Source organism: Alosa sapidissima, chromosome 18, assembly GCF_018492685.1.
Source record: "Alosa sapidissima isolate fAloSap1 chromosome 18, fAloSap1.pri, whole genome shotgun sequence".
NCBI classification, from domain to species: Eukaryota; Metazoa; Chordata; class Actinopteri; order Clupeiformes; family Clupeidae; genus Alosa; species Alosa sapidissima.
Window position 1 is genome coordinate 19,574,189 of NC_055974.1, and position 17,168 is coordinate 19,591,356.

Genomic DNA, 17,168 nt, shown 5'->3' on the forward strand with positions numbered 1-17,168 from the left:
CAACCACAATTGAGACAACAACCACCACAATTGGGGGAACAACAACCACATTTGAACAAACAACAACCACAATTGAACCAAAAAACACCACTGAGGTAATAACAACCACAATTGAGCCAACATCTTCAACCACAATTGTGCCAACTACTTCAACTGAGGTAACAACAACCACAACTGAGCCAACAACAACCACAATTGTGCCAATTACTTCAACAACAAATGAACCAACAACTACAACTGAGGCAACAACAACCACAATTGAGACAACAACAGCCACAATTGGGGGAACAACAACCACATTTGAACCAACAACAACCACAACTGAGCAAACAACTTCAACAACAAATGAACCAACAATCACAATAGAGCCAACATCTTCAACCACAAATGAACCAACAACTACAACTGAGAAAACAACTTCAATCACAAATGAACCAACGACTACAACAGAAGAAACAACAATTGAACCAACAACAACCACATTTGAGGTAACAAAGACCACAAATGAACCAACACCAACCACAACTGGGCCAACTACAACCACAAATGAGCTAACAACTACAACTATGACAAATTCAATCACAAATGAACTAAAAACTACAACTGAGGTAACAACAACCACAACTGAGCCAATAACAACAACAATTGTGCCAATTACTTCAAAAACAAATGAACAACAAACTACAACTGAGGCAACAACCACCACAATTGAACCAAAAACAACCACAATTGAGGCAACGCCTTCAACCACAAATGAACCAACAACTACAACTGAGACAACAACTTCAACCACAATTGTGCCAACTTCTTCAACTGAGGTAACAACAACCACAACTGAGCCAACAACAACCACAATTGTGCCAATTACTTCAACAACAAATGAACCAACAACTACAACTGAGGCAACAACAACCACAATTGAGACAACAACAACCACAATTGGGGCAACAACAACCACATTTGAACCAACAACAACCACAACTGAGCAAACAACTTCAACAACAAATGAACCAACAACCACAATAGAGCCAACATCTTCAACCACAAATGAACCAACAACTACTACTGAGAAAACAACTTCAACCACAATTGAGCCAACTACTTCAACTGAGGTAACAACAACCACAATTGTGCCAACTATTGCAACCACAAATGAACCAACAACTACAACTGAGGCAACAACCACAATTAAGACAACCACCACAATTGAGGCAACAACCACATTTGATCTAACAACAACTACAATTGTGCTAATTACTTCAACCACAAATGGACCAATGACTACAACAGAGGCAACAACATCAATTGAACCAAAAACAACCACAATTGAGGCAACAACTTCAACCACAAATGAACCAACAACCACAATTGAGGCAACAACAACCTCATTTGAACAAACAACAACTACAATTGTGCCAACAACTTCAACCACAAATGAACCAACAATTACAACAGAGGCAACAACAACCACTATTGAACCAACAACAACCACAATTGCGCCAACAACTTCAACCACAACTGAGACAATACCAACCACAATTGAACCAAAAAACACCACTGAGGTAATAACAACCACAATTGAGCCAACATCTTCAACCACAAATGAACCAACAACTACAACTGAGAAAACAACTTCAACCTGGCCAACTACTTCAACTGAGGTAACAACAACCACAACTGAGCCAACAACAACCACAATTGTGCCAATTACTTCAACAACAAATGAACCTACAACTGAGGCAACAACAACCACAATTGAGACAACAACCACCACAATTGGGGGAACAACAACCACATTTGAACAAACAACAACCACAATTGAACCAAAAAACACCACTGAGGTAATAACAACCACAATTGAGCCAACATCTTCAACCACAATTGTGCCAACTACTTCAACTGAGGTAACAACAACCACAACTGAGCCAACAACAACCACAATTGTGCCAATTACTTCAACAACAAATGAACCAACAACTACAACTGAGGCAACAACAACCACAATTGAGACAACAACAGCCACAATTGGGGGAACAACAACCACATTTGAACCAACAACAACCACAACTGAGCAAACAACTTCAACAACAAATGAACCAACAATCACAATAGATCCAACATCTTCAACCACAAATGAACCAACAACTACAACTGAGAAAACAACTTCAATCACAAATGAACCAACGACTACAACAGAAGAAACAACAATTGAACCAACAACAACCACATTTGAGGTAACAAAGACCACAAATGAACCAACACCAACCACAACTGGGCCAACTACAACCACAAATGAGCTAACAACTACAACTATGACAAATTCAATCACAAATGAACTAAAAACTACAACTGAGGTAACAACAACCACAACTGAGCCAATAACAACAACAATTGTGCCAATTACTTCAAAAACAAATGAACAACAAACTACAACTGAGGCAACAACCACCACAATTGAACCAAAAACAACCACAATTGAGGCAACGCCTTCAACCACAAATGAACCAACAACTACAACTGAGACAACAACTTCAACCACAATTGTGCCAACTTCTTCAACTGAGGTAACAACAACCACAACTGAGCCAACAACAACCACAATTGTGCCAATTACTTCAACAACAAATGAACCAACAACTACAACTGAGGCAACAACAACCACAATTGAGACAACAACAACCACAATTGGGGCAACAACAACCACATTTGAACCAACAACAACCACAACTGAGCAAACAACTTCAACAACAAATGAACCAACAACCACAATAGAGCCAACATCTTCAACCACAAATGAACCAACAACTACTACTGAGAAAACAACTTCAACCACAATTGAGCCAACTACTTCAACTGAGGTAACAACAACCACAATTGTGCCAACTATTGCAACCACAAATGAACCAACAACTACAACTGAGGCAACAACCACAATTAAGACAACCACCACAATTGAGGCAACAACCACATTTGATCCAACAACAACTACAATTGTGCTAATTACTTCAACCACAAATGGACCAATGACTACAACAGAGGCAACAACATCAATTGAACCAAAAACAACCACAATTGAGGCAACAACTTCAACCACAAATGAACCAACAACCACAATTGAGGCAACAACAACCTCATTTGAACAAAAAACAACTACAATTGTGCCAACAACTTCAACCACAAATGAACCAACAATTACAACAGAGGCAACAACAACCACTATTGAACCAACAACAACCACAATTGCGCCAACAACTTCAACCACAACTGAGACAATACCAACCACAATTGAACCAAAAAACACCACTGAGGTAATAACAACCACAATTGAGCCAACATCTTCAACCACAAATGAACCAACAACTACAACTGAGAAAACAACTTCAACCACAATTGTGCCAACTACTTCAACTGAGGTAACAACAACCACAACTGAGCCAACAACAACCACAATTGTGCCAATTACTTCAACAACAAATGAACCTACAACTGAGGCAACAACAACCACAATTGAGACAACAACCACCACAATTGGGGGAACAACAACCACATTTGAACAAACAACAACCACAATTGAACCAAAAAACACCACTGAGGTAATAACAACCACAATTGAGCCAACATCTTCAACCACAATTGTGCCAACTACTTCAACTGAGGTAACAACAACCACAACTGAGCCAACAACAACCACAATTGTGCCAATTACTTCAACAACAAATGAACCAACAACTACAACTGAGGCAACAACAACCACAATTGAGACAACAACAGCCACAATTGGGGGAACAACAACCCCATTTGAACCAACAACAACCACAATTGAACCAACAACCACCACTGAGGTAAAACCAACCACAATTGAGCCAACATCTTCAACCACAAATGAACCAACAACTATAACTGAGACAACAACTTCAACCACAATTGAGCCAACTACTTCAACTGAGGTAACAACAAAGACAACTGAGCCTACAACTGAGACAACAACTTCAACCACAATTGAGCCAACTACTTCAACTGAGGTAACAACAACCACAACTGAGCCAACAACTTTAAGCACAAATGAACCAACGACTACAACAGAGGTAACAACAACCACAACCGAACCAACAACAACCACAATTATACCAACTACTTCAACCACAAATGAACCAACGACTACAACAGAAGAAACAACAATTAAACCAACAACCACCACTGAGGTAAAACCAACCACAATTGAGCCAACATCTTCAACCACAAATGAACCAACGACTACAACAGAAGAAAAAACAATTGAACCAACAGCAACCACATTTGAGGTAACAAAGACCACAAATGAACCAACACCAACCACAACTGGGCCAACTACAACCACAAATGAACTAACAACTACAACTAAGACAAATTCAATCACAAATGAACTAAAAACTACAACTGAGGTAACAACAACCACAACTGAGCCAACAACAACAACAATTGTGCCAATTACTTCAACCACAAATGAACAACAAACTACAACTGAGGCAACAACCACCAAAATTGAACCAAAAACAACCACAATTGAGGCAACAACTTCAACCACAAATGAACCAACAACTACAACCACAATTGTGCCAACTACTTCAACTGAGGTAACAACAACCACAACTGAGCCAACAACAACCACAATTGTACCAATTACTTCAACAACAAATAAACCAACAACTACAACTGAGGCAACAACAACCACAATTGAGACAACAACAACCACATTTGAACCAACAACAACCACAACTGAGCAAACAACTTCAACAACAAATGAACCAACAACCACAATAGAGCCAACATCTTCAACCACAAATGAACCAACAACTACAACTGAAACAACAACTTCAACCACAATTGAGCCAACTACTTCAACTGAGGTAACAACAACCACAACTGAGCCAACAACTTTAACCACAAATGAACCAACGACTACAACAGAAGAAACAACAATTGAACCAACAACCACCACTGAGGTAAAACCAACCACAATTGAGCCAACATCTTCAACCACAAATGAACCAACAACTACAACTGAGACAACAACTTCAACCACAATTGTGCCAACTACTTCAACTGAGGTAACAACAACCACAACTGAGCCAACAACAACCACAATTGTGCCAATTACTTCAACTACAAATGAACCAACAACTACAACTGAGGCAACAACAACCACAATTGAGACAACAACAACCACAATTGGGGCAACAACAACCACATTTGAACCAACAACAACCACAATTGAACCAACATTTGTACCAACTACTTCAACCACAAATGAACCAACGACTACAACAGAAGAAACAACAATTGAACCAACAACCACCACTGAGGTAAAACCAACCACAATTGAGCCAACATCTTCAACCACAAATGAACCAACAACTACAACTGAGACAACAACTTCAACCACAATTGAGCCAACTACTTCAACTGAGGTAACAACAACCACAACTGAGCCAACAACTTTAACCACAAATGAACCAACGACTACAACAGAGGTAACAACAACCACAACCGAACCAACAACAACCACAATTGTACCAACTACTTCAACCACAAATGAACCAACGACTACAACAGAAGAAACAACAATTGATCCAACAACCACCACTGAGGTAAAACCAACCACAATTGAGCCAACATCTTCAACCACAAATGAACCAACAACTACAACTGAGACAACAACTTCAACCACAATTGAGCCAACTACTTCAACTGAGGTAACAACAACCACAACTGAGCCAACAACTTTAACCACAAATGAACCAACGACTACAACAGAGGTAACAACAACCACAACCGAACCAACAACAACCACAATTGTACCAACTACTTCAACCACAAATGAACCAACGACTACAACAGAAGAAACAACAATTGATCCAACAACCACCACTGAGGTAAAACCAACCACAATTGAGCCAACATCTTCAACCACAAATGAACCAACAACTACAACTGAGACAACAACTTCAACCACAATTGAGCCAACTACTTCAACTGAGGTAACAACAACCACAACTGAGCCAACAACTTTAACCACAAATGAACCAACAACTACAACAGAGGTAACAACAACCACAACCGAACCAAAAACAACCACAATTGTACCAACTACTTCAACCACAAATGAACCAACAACTACAACTGAGGCAACAACTGCAATTGACACAACCACCACAATTGAGGCAAAAACAACAATTGAACCAACAACAACCACAATTGTGCCCATTACTGCAACCACAAATGAACCAACAACTAAAACTGAGGCAACAACCACAATTGAGACTACAACTGAGGTAACAACAACCATAACTGAGCCAACAACAACCACAATTGTGCCAACTACTTCAACCACAAATGAACCAACGACTACAACAGAGGCAACAACAACAACTGAACCAAAAACAACCACAATTGAGGCAACAACTTCATCCACAAATGAACCAATGACTACAACAGAGGCAACAACAACAACAATTGAACTAAAAACAACCAAAATTGCGACAACTACTTCAACCACCAATGAACCAACGACTAAAACAGAGGCAACAACAACCACAATTGAGAAAACAAAAACCACAATTGAGGCAACAACAACCACATTTGAACCAACAACAACCACAATTGAACCAACACCCACCACTGAGGTAACAACAACCACAATTGAGCCAACATCTTCAACCACAAATGAACCAACAACTACAACTGAGACAACAACTTCAACAACAATTGAGCCAAGTACTTCAACTGAGGTAACAACAACCACAACTGAGCAAACAACTTCAAAAACAAATGAACCAACGACTACAACAGAGGTAACAACAACCACAACTGAACCAACAACAACCACAATTGTACGAACTACTTCCAACAGAAATGAACCAACGACTACAACAGAAGAAACAACAATTGAACCCACAGCAACCACAATTGAGGTAACAAAGACCACAAATGAACCAACAACAACCACAACTGGGCCAACTACAACCACAAATGAACCAACAACTACAACTGAGACAAATCCAATCACAAATAAACCAAAAACTACAACTGAGGTAACAACAACCACAACTGAGCCAACAACAACCACAATTGTGCCAACTACTGCAACCACAAATGAACCAACAACTACAACTGAGGCAACAACCGCAATTGACACAACCACCACAATTGAGGCAACAACAACAACAATTGAACCAACAACAACCACAATTGTGCCAACTACTTCAACCACAAATGAACCAACAACTACAACTGAGGCAACAACCACAATTGAGGCAACAACAACCACATTTGAACCAACAACAACTACAATTGTGCCAACTACTTCAACCACAAATGAACCAACGACTACAACAGAGGTAACAACAACTACAACTGAACCAACAACAACCACAATTGTGCCAACTACTTCAACCACAAATGAACCAATGACTACACCAGAGGCAACAACAACAACAATTGAACCAACAACAATCACAATTGAGGCAATAAATGAAGCAACAACCACCACAACTGAGCCAAATACTTCAACCACACATAAATCAACACCTACAATTGAGGTAACAACAACCACAACTGAGCCAACAACAACAACAATTGTGCTAATTACTTCAACCACAAATGAACCAACAACTACAACTAAGGCAACAACCACAATTGAGACGACAACCACATTTGAACAAACAACAACTACAATTGTGCCAACTACTTCAATCACAAATGAACTAATGACTACAAAAGAGGCAACACCAACAATTGAACCAAAAACAACCACAATTGAGGCAACAACTTCAACCAAAAATGAACCAACAACCACAAATCAGACAACAACTTCAACCACAAATGAGCCAACATATTCAACCACAAATGAACTAACGACTACAACAGAGGCAACAACAACAATAGAACCAACAACCACAACAGAGGCAACAACAACCAAAAATGAACCAACCTCTTCAACCACAAATGAACCAACAACTACAACTGAGGAAACAACAACCACAATTGAACCAACAACCACAATTGTGCCAACTACTTCAACCACAAATGAACCAACAACTACAACTGAGGCAACAACAACCACAATTCAGACAACATCTTCAACAACAAATGAACCAACGACTACAATTGTGCCAACTACTTCAACCACAAATGAACCAACAACTACAACTGAGGAAACAACAACCACAATTGAACCAACAACCAAAAATGAACCAACATCTTCAAACACAAATGAACCAACAACCACATTTGAGGCAACAACAACCACATTTGAACCAACAACCAAAAATGAACCAATATCTTCAACCACAAATGAACCAACAACCACAATTGAGGCAACAACAACCACATTTGAACCAACAACAACTACAATTGTGCAAACTACTTCAACCACAAATGAACCAACGATTACAAAGGAAGCAACAACATTTGAACCAAAAACAACCACAATTCAGGCAACAACTTCAACCACAAATGAACCAAGAACAACAATTGAGGCAACAACAACCACAATTGAGGAAAAATCAACCACATTTGAACCAACAACAATCACAATTGCGCCAACTGCTTCAACAATTGAACCAACATCAACCACAATTGAGGCAACAACAACCACAATTGAGACAACAACAACCATAATTGACGCAAAAACAACCACATTTGAACCAACAACAGCTACAATTGTGCCAACTACTTCAACCACAAATGAACCAACGACTACACCAGAGGCAACAACAACCACAACTGAGCCAACTACTTCAACCAAAAATGAACCAACAACTAAAACTGAGGCAACAACCACAATTGAGACAAAAACTACAACTGAGGCAACAACAACCACAAATGAACCAACAACCACAATTGAGGCAACAACAACCACATTTGAACCAACAACCACAATTGTGCCAACTACTTCAACCACAAATGAATCAAAAACTAAAACTGAGGCAACAACCACAATTGAGACACCAACTACAACTGAGGTAACAACAACCACAACTGAGCGAACAACAACCACAATTGTGCACCCTACTTCAACCACAAATAAACCAACGACTACAACAGAGGCAACAACAACAATTGAACCTAAAACATCCACAATTGAGGCAACAACTTCAACCACAAATGAACCAAGAACCACAATTGAGGCAACAACAACCACAATTGAGACAACAACATCCACAATTGAGACAACAACATCCACAATTGAGGCAAAAACAACCACATTTGAACCAACAACAACTACAATTGTGCAAACTACTTTAACCACAAATGAACCAAACACTACAACTGAGGTAACAACAACCACAACTGAGCCAACAACAACCACAATTGTGCCAACTACTGCAACCACAAATGAACCAACAACTACAACTGAGGCAACAACCACAATTGAGAAGACAACCACAATTGAGGCAACAACAACCACATTTGAACCAACAACAACTACAATTGTGCCATCTACCTCAACCACAAATGAACCAATGACTACAACAGAGGCAACAACAACCACAATTCAGACAACATCTTCAACCACAAATGAACCAACAACCACAACAGAGGCAACAACAACAAAAAATGAACCAACAACTTCAACCATAAATGAACCAACAACCACAATTGAGGCAACAACAACCACATTTGAACCAACAACCACAATTGTGCCAACTACTTCAACCAGAAATGAACCAACAACTACAACTGAGGCAACAATCACAATTGAGACAACAACCACAATTGAGGCAACAACAACCACATTTGAACCAACAACAACTACAATTGTGCCAACTACTTCAACCACAAATGAACCAACGATTACAACAGAGGCAACATCAACCACAATTCAGACAACAACTTCAACCACAAATGAACCAACAACTACAACTAAGATAACAACAACCACAAATGAGCCAACATCTTCAACCACAAATGAACCAACGACTACAACAGAGGCAACAACAACAATTGAACCAAAAACAACCACAATTGAGGAAACATCTTCAACCACACATGAACCAACAATTACAACTGAGGCAACAACAACCACAATTCAGACAACAACTTCAACCACAATTGAACCAACAACTATTACTAACATAACAACAACCACAAATGAGCAAACATATTCAACCACAAATGAACCAACGACTACAACAGAGGCAACTACAACAACAATAGAACCAACAACCACAACAGAGGCAACAACAACCAAAAATGAACCAACATCTTCAACCACAAATGAATCAACAACCACAATTGAGGCAACAACAACCACATTTGAACCAACAACCACAACTGCGCTAACTACTTCAACCACAAATGAACCAACGACTACAACAGAGGCAACAACAACAATTGAACCAAAAACAACCACAATTGAGGAAACATCTTCAACCACAAATGAACCAACAACTACAACAACAACCACAATTCAGACAACAACTTCAACCCCAATTGAACCAACAACTATTACTAACATAACAACAACCACAAATGAGCCAACATATTCAACCACAAATGAACCAACGACTACAACAGAGGCAACAACAACAACAATAGAACCAACAACCACAACAGAGGCAACAACAACCAAAAATGAACCAACATCTTCAACCACAAATGAACCAACAACCACAATTGCGCTAACTACTTCAACCACAAATGAACCAACAACTACAACTGAGGCAACAGCCACAATTGAGACAACAACCACAATTGAGGCAACAACAACCACATTTGAACCAACAACAACTACAATTGTGCCAACTACTTCAACCATAAATGAAACAACGACCACAACAGAGGCAACAACTACATTTGAACCAAAAACAACCACAATTGAGGCAACAACTTCAACCACAAATGAACCAAGAACCACAATTGAGGCGACAACAACCACAATTGAGGCAAAAACAACCACATTTGAACCAACAACAACTACAATTGTGCCAACTACTTCAACCACAAATGAACCAACGATTACAACAGAGGCAACAACAACCACAATTCAGACAACAACTTCAACCACAAATGAACCAACAACTACAACTAAGATAACAACAACCACAAATGAGCCAACATCTTCAACCACAAATGAACCAACGACTACAACAGAGGCAACAACAACAATTGAACCAAAAACAACCACAATTGAGGAAACATCTTCAACCACACATGAACCAACAACTACAACTGAGGCAACAACAACCACAATTCAGACAACAACTTCAACCACAATTGAACCAACAACTATTACTAACATAACAACAACCACAAATGAGCCAACATATTCAACCACAAATGAACCAACGACTACAACAGAGGCAACAACAACAACAATAGAACCAACAACCACAACAGAGGCAACAACAACCAAAAATGAACCAACATCTTCAACCACAAATGAACCAACAACCACAATTGCGCTAACTACTTCAACCACAAATGAACCAACAACTACAACTGAGGCAACAGCCACAATTGAGACAACAACCACAATTGAGGCAACAACAACCACATTTGAACCAACAACAACTACAATTGTGCCAACTACTTCAACCATAAATGAAACAACGACCACAACAGAGGCAACAACTACATATGAACCAAAAACAACCACAATTGAGGCAACAACTTCAACCACAAATGAACCAAGAACCACAATTGAGGCAACAACAACCACAATTGAGGCAAAAACAACTACATTTGAAACAACTACATTTGTGCCAACTACTTCAACCACAAATGAACCAATGACTACAACAGAGGCAACAACAACAATTGAACCAAAAACAACCAGAATTGAGACAACAACAACAAATGAACCAACAACAACCACTATTGTGCCAACTACTTCAACCACAAATGAACCAACAACCACAACTGAGGCAACAAAAACCACAATTGAACCAACAACCACCACTGAGTTAACAACAACCACAATTGAGCCAACATCTTCAACCACAAATGAACCAACAACTACAACTGAGACAACAACTTCAACCACAATTGTGCCAACAACTTCAACTGAGGTACCAACCACAACTGAGCCAACAACTTCTACCACAAATGAACCAATGGCTACAACAGAGGCAACAACAACAACTGAACAGACAACAACCACAATTGAGGCAACAACTTCCACCACAAATGAACCAACAACTACTACTGAGGTAAGAACAACCACAATTGAGCCAACAACTTCAACCACAAATGAACAAATGACTAAAATAGAGGTAACAACAACCACAACTGAACCAACAACAACCACAATTGTGCCAACTACTTCAACCACAAATGAACCAACGAGTACAACAGAGGCAACAAAAACAACAACTGAACCAAGAACAACCACAATTGAAGCAACAACAACTACAAATGAACCAACCACAACCACAACTGAGCCAACTACTTCAACCACAAATGAACCAACAACCAGAACTGAGCCAACTACTTCAACCACAAATAAACCAACAACCACAATTGAGGCAACAACAACCACACTTGAACCAACAGCAACCACATTTGCACCATCTACTTCAACCACAAATGAACCAACGACCACAATTGAGGCAACAACAACCACAATTGCATCAACTACTTCAACAAAAAATGAACCAACAACTACAACTGAGGTAACAACAACCACAATTCAGACAACAACTTCAACCACAAATGAACCAACAACCACAACTGAGACAACAACAACCACATTTGAACCAACAACAACCACAATTGCACCAACTGATTCAACCACAAATGAACCAATGACTACAACAGAGGCAACAACAACAAAACCAACAACCACAACAGAGGCAACAACAACCACATTTGAACCAACAACCACAATTGCACCAACTACTTCAACCACAAATGAACCAACAACAGCAACCACAATTCAGACAACAACTTCAACCACAAAAGAACCAACAACAACAACAATTGAACCAACATCAACCACAATTGAGGCAACAACAACTACAACTGAACCAAAAACAATCACAATTGGGCCAATTTCTTTAACCACAAATGAACCAACAACTACAACTGAGGCAACAACAACCACAATTGAGACAACAACAACCACATTTGAACCAACAACAACCACAATTGAGGCAACAACTTCAACCACAAATGATCCAACAACCACAATTGAGGAAACAACAACCACATTTGAACCAACAACAACCACAATTGCGCCAACAACTTCAACCACAAATGAAAAAACAACTACAACTGAGGCAACAACAACCACAATTGAGGCAACAACAACCACATTTGAACCAACAACAACCACATTTGAAAAAACAACAACCACAAATGTACAAACAACCACAACAGAGGCAACAACAAGAACAATTGAACCAGCAACAACCACAATTGAGGCAAAAACAACCACAATTGAACTAACAACTACCAAAATTGCGCCAACTACTTCAACCACCAATAAACCTATGTCTACAACAGAGGCAATAACAACAACAATTGAAGCAACAACAACCACAAGTGAGGCCACAACAACTACTATCACAACCAGAGCTATTCTAGGCCCAACCACAAGAACTACAAGTACCTCAGCACCTGCCACATCAACCAGAGCTTCATCAGCCCGTACTACAACTATCAGAACTACCCCAGTACCTACCACAAGCACTGCAACTACTCGAGACCCTACTACAACTACAACAACTCCCACCACAACAACCACCACAACTACAACTAGACGACCATCTCGCCCAGCTCCTACATTTGAGATTCGGGCTGTCCTTTTCATAGTATTTGAGTCAGCGCTTACCAATCCACAGAGTCCAGAGTTCCAGCAACAAGCAGCTGTGGTTGAAAATGCAGTAAGTACTCTATTATACTACATGACAAATGTAAGGTATTGGTCTGCAGCCATTGGCTGAAATGACAGAGTACAGATTTACCTACTGTAGATTATGTATTAGTGAACATGCAATTCATATCTGTGTGAGTCTTCAAAAAAGGTTACATTTCAAGATGAATCTGGAAGAGTATTTTCTATTTGGCAAATCAGTCATTATAATAACACTCTGCCACTCCAGGCTTAAGTTCTCCTGTTTTTTAAAGGGAATGGATTGGAGATGGATCTCTTGTTGGTTTACTGTATGTTACGCCCAAAACACATTTTTATTAACTATTCGACTTAGTGCAACCCTTTTGAATCATGCATCAAAAACGTATACTTGCACCAAATGCACCAGACTGTGTGCTATAAACAGGCCATGCACCTGGAAACCACAGACACAATGAAAATAAACACAATGAAAATAAATTAAACAATATTGAAATTCATAATTAGATAGTGACCATATTATGATGGTGCAAATAATTAAAAATAAATAAAAAATATTTCTGCTGCTCTGTTTCTGTGCAGTGTGATGTCATCTATCGACAACGCTTTGGATTTCTGTTTGTGCGAACCATTGTGAGAGCATTCAGGTAAATCTCCCTCATATGTTAATTATATGTGAAAAAGCAAGATATATTTTGAGACTAAGATAAATGTTTTGTCATTGTTACAGGCTGGCTACTAGATACCGAGTGGACAACGTTGAGACAGATATTGACGTTGTGTTCAATGAGAATTCGATTGAGCCCCTCCCTACAAGCTCTGCTGTTGTTGAAGCCCTGGCTACCGCTGTAAATGACTCAAATTTAGGCTTCAATCTTTTTGTGGTGCCTGGATCTATCTTTATGAGAAGTAAGAAAATGTTTGCTTCTGAAATTAATAATAGTGATCAATCATGAATGAACATATGAATAAGCCGCATATTTAACACAGTAAACAGAACTATCTCTTCACAAATGTGTGTGTGTGTGTGTGTGTGTGTGTGTGTGTGTGTGTGTGTGTGTGTGTGTGTTCCTAGGTGAACCCAAATCAGCAGCCATTGTCCAGTTCCGTACCAATGACACATTTATTGCTGACCTTTTGAATTCCTCTTCGGTCGCCTTCAGTGATAGATCCTCACTTATCAAAACAGAGGTACAGTAGCCTATAATTCATGAGTTATAGCTGCTGACTGTTTTGATTGAAGCATTGATTGTGGACTTTTGTCCATTCCTTTCAATATATGTAGCTAGAGCCATTTTTCTTTGAAGACTACCAGCCAGATTTCATCAGCCTCACACCAACAAGATTCAGGTGACCGTCACATGCAAACTGTAACAAGTATAGATAATTGTGTGTGTGTGTGTGTGTGTGTTTATGTTTGCATGTGTATATGTTTTTGAGAGAGTGTCTGTGTGGGTGTGTGTGTGATGGGATAATGTATTGTTAATAGCTGCTCATTGTATTCTTCATGTATTCTAATCTTGTGTCTTTGCTATGCTACTGCATTTCCCCTTCACCAGCAATGGATCAATTATCCATGAGGCGAACATGACCATAACCTCTGATGCAACGTTCCCCAACGATACACAGATTATAGCCACCCTGACTAGAGCTGCATTGAGTGGAAACTTGTCATTTACCATCATCTTCATCGACGGCACAGGTAAGCTGATCTGTTTGATATACCTAGTGAGCTCACAATATATTGTATAAATAATGTGTTGTGCATTGTATACTCCATTATCTGTACTGTAAGTCAGTGTAGCATCAAAATGTTGAAGCTGTTTGAAGCTGTTATCGTAGGGCTTGCATAAGGCCTGTTGGGAGATTACATTTCTACTTGCTTCTATCTTAAGTCTGTTCTAACTTCTTTCAACTTTTTCCCCAATTCACATACACACACACACACACACACACACACACACACACACACACACACACACACACACACAGCGGTGTCAGCGGGTGAAGTCAGCAGCAGTGTTAACCTCCTGAGTGCCTGTGGACTCACCATCATCTCGCTCCTTGTGGCTCAGCCCTGGTAGACTCAGAGATCACTCACCTTTGACCTCGCCAATGTGGACCGTCTCTGTGAAGAGGAAGCACATTATACATGTACATTATTTTTAATGATTAAAGAGACCTGTATTGTAAAATGATTGACAGACTGAAAGCTACCTAAATCTAAATATATTTATATAAATAACGTTACTGATGTGGTAGATCCTGAATGTTTTCCCAATTACGTGGCTTGTGGTAACCACCCAGTAGGCCTGTGTGCTAAAGCTGTCGTTTGTTATGAAGAAAGAATAAGGAATAAGCAGCCTGTACATGTAGACGTGTTGGTCAGTAATCATATATGCAATCAAGTAAAATTCACTTTGAGCATTTCTGTATAATGTAATATTATGGTAGAAAAATGTTTGTAATAAATCATTTTTGAGGCTTGAAAATGTTACTTCAATGTCTTTCAAATGGATGTTGTAGCATTTGTGGGAGAGTCAGGTGTACAAGTGTGTCATATTGCTTTCTTTCTGTCTTATACATGAATGGTCTTATCAGAAGTTCAGAACATCACATTTGCAATGTGCCTGAATGTCCTGACATAAAGAAATAGTAAATAAATAAATCACTTAAGGAGCAATACAATAAATATGCAAATTATCTCATTAACTATGCGTTATATAAAAATGTCCCAAGCAGAAATGGATTCTACGCGAAAACGTACTATAACATCAATTGAGAAATGTTTGGTAGTGACCTTAATCAGATCATTCTGAGTTTTGTCTGGTCTATAAGGTCATGATGGAGCAACCTTTTGGGCAATGTTGCTGGCAACCACATAACCAGTTCAATGGTGTCAGATTTAGTGATCAAGATGATTTAATGATCATGAGATCTCATTGACAATGGGTGTATGCTGGAACAACAATACACAGGAACATTACCAACATTCCTAAAACAGTAAACAATACAACAATACCCAGCAACATTTCTAAATAGCCTTGTGCAGAGCCTTATCCTATTAAGCTGTCAAAATATATGAAACACCCATTCAGAGGGAACAGTCAAAAGATGCAATTTCACTAGTCTGCTTTGTGCCTCTCAATAGGTTACTGTTGCCGAATTAGGCTATTGCCAGCCAGGAGTGGACAGAAAATAAATTTGTTCTCTTACTGAGGAAAAGTAAGAGTGAATACAGGATTTTTGATTGTAATGAGTTCCCTAACTGGTAATACTATGTCCCGACTGTCATGCTAATGAAGCAACTTTAAAGGAACACGACAACTTTTGG

General features: G+C 39.2%; 2 protein-coding genes across 2 annotated transcripts; both read left to right on the plus strand.

The window, feature by feature from the left end:
- Positions 1-107: 107 nt before the first annotated feature.
- Positions 108-13,268, plus strand: LOC121690311 (integumentary mucin C.1-like; the record flags this gene model as incomplete). Its single annotated transcript, XM_042070796.1, has 3 exons — positions 108-170; positions 3,489-3,557; positions 12,741-13,268. Coding segments are annotated over 3 exons (660 nt in total), but the record flags the coding sequence as incomplete, so codon positions are not given.
- An 87-nt stretch (positions 13,269-13,355) lies between these two features.
- Positions 13,356-16,401, plus strand: LOC121689948 (location of vulva defective 1-like). The gene is made up of 7 exons (XM_042070207.1): positions 13,356-13,865; positions 14,417-14,481; positions 14,565-14,743; positions 14,910-15,025; positions 15,120-15,184; positions 15,394-15,536; positions 15,827-16,401. The coding sequence occupies exons 1-7, from the start codon at positions 13,473-13,475 to the stop codon at positions 15,916-15,918; spliced, it is 1,053 nt and encodes a 350-aa protein (XP_041926141.1). The 5' UTR covers positions 13,356-13,472; the 3' UTR covers positions 15,919-16,401.
- The last annotated feature ends 767 nt before the right edge of the window (positions 16,402-17,168 follow it).

What these genes read in the sequence shown, in the direction of transcription:
- LOC121689948 (XM_042070207.1), top strand. Translation starts at nt 13,473, where the DNA reads ATGTCTACAACAGAGGCAATAACAACAACAATTGAAGCAACAACAACC. An exon ending in CCTCACTTATCAAAACAGAG is followed by an intron (nt 15,026 to 15,119) that starts GTACAGTAGCCT and finishes CAATATATGTAG; the next exon opens with CTAGAGCCATTTTTCTTTGA. An exon ending in CTCACACCAACAAGATTCAG is followed by an intron (nt 15,185 to 15,393) that starts GTGACCGTCACA and finishes CCCCTTCACCAG; the next exon opens with CAATGGATCAATTATCCATG.